The sequence below is a fragment of the Nannospalax galili genome, unplaced genomic scaffold (genome assembly GCF_000622305.1).
Source record: "Nannospalax galili isolate Female #2095 unplaced genomic scaffold, S.galili_v1.0 scaffold857, whole genome shotgun sequence".
NCBI classification, from domain to species: Eukaryota; Metazoa; Chordata; class Mammalia; order Rodentia; family Spalacidae; genus Nannospalax; species Nannospalax galili.
In genome coordinates, this window is record NW_008338788.1 from 40,949 (window position 1) to 47,779 (window position 6,831).

The following is a 6,831-nucleotide window of genomic DNA, read 5'->3' on the forward strand; positions in this document are numbered from 1 at the left end:
ATGTGAAGATAAGTCAAAGGTCCTGCTCAACCATGGCTGGCTTTGCTTGGAAGCATGGAGAAAGTGATTGCTCTGTGTTGACCCTCCTCTTTGTAGACTGGACACTGGTTCAAGTCCATCTGGTGGGGTCTCCTCGGCCTCCTTGATCAAGAGGACAGGTGACCCACCACAATTACAGGACATTTTGAGAGATGCTCATAGTCCCCTGGAACTAGTTGACCTAGGAGGGCAAGGAGGTTTTTAAAGTATTCCCTTATAATGTTCTGGATCTTTTTGGTGTGTGTTATGATGGTTCCCCTTTCATCTCTGATTTTGTTGACTTGGAGGTGCTCTTTCTTTCCCTTGGTTAACTGGGCTAGTGGTCTGTCAATCTTGTTTATCTTTTCAAAGACCCAGCTCTTGGATTTGTTGATTCTTTGTATTGTTTTCTTTGTTTCTATTTCATTAACGTCTGCTTTGATTTTTGTTATTTCTTCTCTTCTGCTGGGTTTGGGTTTCATTTGTTCTTGCCTTTCCAGCAATTTGAGTTGCAGTGTTATGTCATTTATTTGTGCTTTATCTAATTTTTTGATGTAGGCACTTAGAACTAGAAACTTCCCTCTTAGGACTGCTTTTAAAGTGTCCCAGAGGTTTTGTTGTGTTCTAATGGTCGATTGTGAAGAAAGTTCTGTGGGGCACTAAATAGAAAATATATTCTTTGGTGCTTGGGTGGAATATTTGGTAGATGTCTGTTAGGTCCATTTGATGTATGGCATTGCTTAATTTAGATGTCTCTCTGTTAATTCTCTGTCCTGTTGATATATCTAATAGAGACAATGGGGTATTGAAGTCCGCTACTATTAAGGAGTTGGAATTAATCTGGGTCTTAAAGTCCTGTAGTACTGTTTTTATGAAGTTGGGTGCACAAGAGTTTGGTGAATATATGTTCATGATTGTAGTATCTTCTTGGTCAATTGTTCCTTTGATCAGAATGAAGTGCCCCTCTTTATTCTGATTATTTTTAGTTTAAAGTCTATTTTGTCAAATATTAGAACTGCAATGCCTGCTTTTTTTCTTAGTACCAATTGCTTGGTATATTTTTTTCCCCATCCTTTCACCTTAAGGTAGTGCCTGTCCTTGAAAGTGAGATGAGTTTCTTGCAGACAACAAAAAGATGGGTTTTGTTTCTTAATCCATTCACCTAGTCTGTGTCTTTTGACTGGGGAGTTCAGTCAATTGATAGTTAAAGTTATTAATGAAAGATGTGTATTGAATCTTGTCATTTTTATTTCTGTTCACATTCTTGGTAAAACTGTGCATTTCCATAGTTATACCTTCCTTGAGTTTCTTTCCATAACCCCTTGGGTATAGTCGTTCCTTTCTTCAGCTCTTTGAATTGCTTCAAGAACTCTCTGAAGGGCTGGTTTTGTGGACATGAGTTCTTTTAGCCGATTTACGTCATGGAAGATTTTTCTTTCCCCTTTGACAATAATAGACATTTTGGCTAGGTAAAGTAATCTCAGTTGGCATCTGTGGTCATTTAGAAGTGGCAATGCTTTAGTCCAGGCTCTTCTGGCTTTCATAGTTTGCCCCGAAAAGTCAGCTGTAATCCTAATGGGATTCTGTTATATGTGCTTTGTTTCCTTTTTGCAGCTTTCAGTATTCTCTCTTTGTTCCATATGTTTGGTGTTTTTACTGTGATGTGCCAAGGAGAGTTTCTTTTCTGGTCCTATGTACTTGGTGTTCTCTGTGGTTGTATTTTTGTGTTCTATATGCTTCTTGTATTTGTATGGGCATGTCTTTAATTTTGGGAAATTTGCTTCTACAATCCTGTTGAAGATCTGTTCCATACCATTGTCTTGAGATTCGTTTCCTTCCTGTATGCCTATATACGTAAGTTTAGGGGGGTTTTTGGTGTCACACAATTCTTGAATATTCCATTCTTGTGCTTTCTTAAATTTTTCATAATCTTAGCTTGAGAAGTCTAGTTCATCCACTTTATCTTCCAGTCTTGATATTCTGTTTTCTGTTTCATTCATCTTATTGGTGAGGTTTCTCCTATTGCTTCTAATTGGCTTACTGAGTGTTTTACTTCCTTCTTCATTTCAGCCTGAACATTCTTCAATATTTCTAGCTCTTTTCTGAATTCATTCTGAAGTTTATCCCTATCTTCTTTCAGTTCTTTGATTTCTTTGTTTGTGTGTTCTTTAAATTCACTGAATTCTTTTATCGTGTTTATAATTGTTCTTTTGAGTTCCGTGTCCTGTGTTATCTCTAGGGAGTTCTCATTGTACTCCTCTAGAGGACTGTTGGGGATATATTACTTTGGTTTTTCATGTTATTATTTTTTCTCTGACTTTGATGTGTGGATTTCTTTTGTAGTTTCTGATTCTTGTGTGAGAGTCAAGCTTTCCTTCCTTGAGTTTAGGTCTGCTTGTTTTTGTAAACTTTATGTGTCTTTTTGGTTTACTTGTTGGGCAGGAAAAGCTGGTTGGTCTAGGCTTCAGGTTCTCGGATATATTACTTTGGTTTTTCATGTTATTATTTTTTCTCTGACTTTGATGTGTGGATTTCTTTTGTAGTTTCTGATTCTTGTGTGAGAGTCAAGCTTTCCTTCCTTGAGTTTAGGTCTGCTTGTTTTTGTAAACTTTATGTGTCTTTTTGGTTTACTTGTTGGGCAGGAAAAGCTGGTTGGTCTAGGCTTCAGGTTCTCTCCTTCGATTTTATATTGGAGTGGCCAAATTGCTTTTTCTTCAGGAGTTCCCACAGAGGCCCACGTCAGATGAGGATCAAATGCTCTCAGGCTTTCTCCTAAGGTCTGGATCCCTCTAGGAATGATGCTGACCTCAGGAATTTGGGGCCTGGGCTGTCCTGGGAGCAGAACCCAGGAAAGATGGTGGTCCCAGGAAGCTGGTGGCTGCATCCAGGGATGCAAAGGGAGGTGGGGATGGGAAGAGGCCTCAGGGCTCCTGGGGACTACTGGTAGGAACTGGGTTGGTATGCATGCAAAGGATCAGGAAGCAGTGTGGACTGTGGGCCAAGAGGTCAGCCCAGGGGTCTGGGGTGCCAAAACAAGAAATGGACCAGTACCCAGGCCAGGAGGACAGATGGGGTCGGGGAGCTGGGAGGGTGAATGAGGCTGGGGGAGTCAAGGCGTGGTGGGCACCGTGGGACCCACCCAGGAAAGATGCTAGCACCAGGAAGCTGGTGGATGAGCCACCCAGGGAAACAAAAGTCATACAACACATCTTTTTAAAAAATATTTTATTTATGATTTTTGTTTTATGTGTATGTGTGTATTGCCTGCGTGTAGGTAAGTGCACCTGTGCCATGCAGTACCTGTGGAGGACAGAAGAGGCTGTCGGGTCCCCTGGAACTGGAATTATGGACAGTTATTGGGTGCTGGGATTCGAACCCGAGTCTTCTGTAAGAATAGTCAGTGTTCTTAACTGCTGAGCCTTCTCTCCAGCCCCCAGACAATACATCTTAATCATATTTAGAGCCCCTCTCCTATCTGACCCCCCCAAAGCCTACCCACTTAATTTCATGCATTCTGCCTTACGTGTTAAGGCCTATTGAGTCAAGTTTGTGTCCCCAGATGTCCTTCAGTGTGTTCATCCATTGGAGCCTGCTCAGCCTGTCTAGCATCACTCCCTTACAGAAGATCAACTCCCCCCACCCAGCAGTGATTAGCTGACAACAGTCCCTCAGTTCAGACTTAAGTGTGTAAGCCTCACCTTTGCTACCTATAAACTGGGCTTGAGAAATACACTTCTCTTGGTGTGGGTTTTGAGCCTTAAATGAGAAGCTGATGGGATGGCTTTAGCACAGAGCCATCCCAGGTGAGGAGAACTGGGAGTTGGGGCTCCTCTGAGGGAGGAGCATTAGGGAACATGAGACAGAAAATTTAGAGGGCATGTGAAGTGTGCTGTCTGAGGTAGGCTGTATGAGCTCAAGGAGGCTCGTGCTCTGAGAGAGGATGTTTGAGTGACAGTCTTCTCTGCTCAGTGAATAATACCCGTTCTTGTTACTGTTGTCCACAGCACAGTGCTTTACTGTCAGTCACATCTGAAGCAAGGTGACACTCTATTCTGTTTCCCCTATGCATCTGGCCCCTTCATTTACCCCCCAATTTTGCCTTTTCCCATCACTGTGCCCCTCACACTGGCCCTACTCCAGTCCCTGCTCCTCCTTTGCCCTTCCTTGGTTCAGTCTGCACTCAGAGGGGCAGGAAGCTTATGGTGTAACTTGGTATGATCCTGGTAAATCCCATCGGCCTCTGGGACACGTTGATGTTCTGAAGTGTCTTTGGGGACTTGAAGCAGAAGTTCTGTATGATGGTGGTGAGGAAGAGCAAGAGCTCCATTCTAGACAAGCCGTCTCCCAGACAGTACTGCTTCCCTGAAGAAGAGAAGAGGGAAGAGAAGGGGGTGGGGAGAGGTGACGCCTACACTCACTATTCACTAAATGCCCAGCTGCATTCGCTCAGGGAGAAGAGGCTGCAGTGACCTTTCTGAACCTGTTTCCCTATAATGAGGTGGGGTGATCCCTTCCAGGCAAGAGCAATGGGAAGTCCAAATGCTTCTTCTAGCAAACATATTGTGGAACATGGAAGCTGTGTTGTCATCCTCCTTTAAATATTTGCCAGGGGTGGTGGTGCGTGTCTTTAATCTTACCACTTGGAAGGCAGAAGCAGGTGGATCTCTGTGAGTGGGAGGCCAGCCTGGTCTCCATGGTGAGGTTCAGGTCAGCCAGGGCTACATAGTGAGATCCTGTCTCAAAAAAAATTAAAAAAATATTTCTGTGTGTGTGTATGTGTGTGTGTGCACGTGCACGCGTGTGGCCCCTTCAGTTTATGTATACCAGAGGTGTGCAGGTGCTCATGGAGGCCAGAGGGCATTAGAGCTACTCAAACTAGTTACTGGATCTGTGAAATGCCCCAGGGGTGCTGAGAACCGAAGCCTGGTCCTCTGTAAGAGTAGTAACTACTCTTAACCACCCAGCCATCTCTCCTGCCTCTGTCATCTTCTTTTAAAGAATCTGAAGAATTGCTTGTGTGTGCTGGTATAGATGTGTGACTCAGTCTGAATTTGGCCTTTTCCTGTCTCTGTAAAGGGCTTGATCATCCCTCTGCTTGATCTCTGTCTAGACACTTGGTGCTTGGGAGTTACAGGGGTCGCACCTGGCTGGCTAGAAGTTAGATTCCAAGCTGCAGAAAGGAGCTGGGCTGCACCTCAGGGAGTGGAGCTGAGGTGCGCTGCCCTGCTGGTGAGAAGTGGCCTGACTCCCGACAGTACTTTCTTACCAATGGAAAATGGCACAAAAGCATCATTCTTCTTCAGCTGCCCCTTGTCGTCCAGAAAGTGCTGGGGATTGAAGTCTTGGGGGGAAGGGAAGAACTTTGGGTCTGTCATCAGAGAGCCCAGTATAGGGAACACTTCAGTGCCCTGGAAGGAAGAGAAGGAAGGGAGATTTGTTAAGGTGGGTTGAGGGATAAAACGTCTCATAGATGAATGAGGGAGAAATTATAGTCCCAGGTGAGGAGAACTGGGAGTTGGGGCTCCTCTGAGGGAGGAGCGTTAGGGAACATGAGACAGAAAATTTAGAGGGCATGTGAGGTGTGCTGTCCGAGGTAGGCTGTATGAGCTCAAGGAGGCTCGTGCTCTGAGAGAAGATGTTTGAGTGACAGTCTTCGCTGCTCAGCACAGAAGTTGAGGTGTGCTGTTCGAGGTAGGCTGTATGAGCTCAAGGAGGCTCGTGCTCTGAGAGAGGATGCTTGAGTGACAGTCTTTGCTGCTCAGCACAGAAGTTGAGGCATGTCTTTCAAGGCAGGAGGTTCAGTAGAACTTGGAGTTCCTGCCCTGAGACAAGATGTTTGGGACATGGACTTGACTCTCCTGAGGCATGAGGTCTAGGGAAGGCAACAGCCATCGGTAGGCTCTGAGGGGAGGGTGACATGGTGGCTGGGGAATTCTTTGATTGGATGAGTGGGACCAGAGTTGGAAAGCTATGGCTAGAAAGACATGTGAGGCTCCAAGAAGTGGGCCGGAGGCTCCTCTAGGGTGGGCACCTCTGCACCTTGGGAAGGAAGAGGCTGTGAAATGTGGTATCCTTGGTAACCCTGCGAGGTATACCCAATGGGGTGAAATTTGCAGATCTCTGGATCTCATGGATCACAGCTTCTGTGTAGGGCATCTTCAAATGGTCCTCAAATTGGGGCTGCCGGTTTCTGCCAATCACCAGGTCAATCTCCTCATGGATCTTGGCTGGAGGAGAAGGGGGGAATACATTTAAATACCCAGGGGAATCAGAGCAGGGGCAATATTCCAAATATGTAAAACTATAAGCATTACTTGCATCTATAAACAACATACATGTAAACCATTCAAAACATACCTTCCACATCAAACTTTTGGCCAGTGTAATTTTATCTTTTTCCTGATAGAATCATAGGGAAGAACAAGGGACAGTTCTCAAGGAATGGCCTCATTGAGCAAGAATTTGGAAATTGGTGTGCAATCAACTTGGAAGCGTCTAATGCTTCAACAGCTGGTGAGAACTCTGCTCCTGCCTGTAAGTTCAATATCACCCTGTCCCTGCATGGCAGGTCCTGTCTGAGCATTCGGGGACCCGGGAGAGTGGGGTCATTGTGTCAACTCAGAGGAGGCTGCAGTGTCTGTGGTCCCCACTTCCTTCCCCCACCCCACCAGCCTTACCCTCTACATCCAGGTGCTTCAGGAGCAACAGGAAGCTATAGCGCAGGGTGGAGCTGACGGTCTCCGATCCTGCAAAGAAGAGACTCAGTGTTGTCATCACCAGGTTCTTCATGTAGAACTCTGTATTGGGGTTCTT

General features: G+C 45.2%; 1 protein-coding gene across 1 annotated transcript in view; it reads right to left on the reverse strand.

Annotated features, from left to right (window-relative positions):
• Nucleotides 1-4,198: 4,198 nt before the first annotated feature.
• LOC103734440 (cytochrome P450 2A12-like) overlaps nt 4,199-6,831 on the reverse strand; it is a 16,344-nt gene continuing 13,711 nt past the window's right edge. Inside the window, 4 exon segments of the mRNA XM_008833376.1 lie at nt 4,199-4,372; nt 5,277-5,426; nt 6,058-6,245; nt 6,696-6,828. Of these exon segments, the coding sequence (XP_008831598.1) occupies nt 4,199-4,372; nt 5,277-5,426; nt 6,058-6,245; nt 6,696-6,828 (645 nt within the window).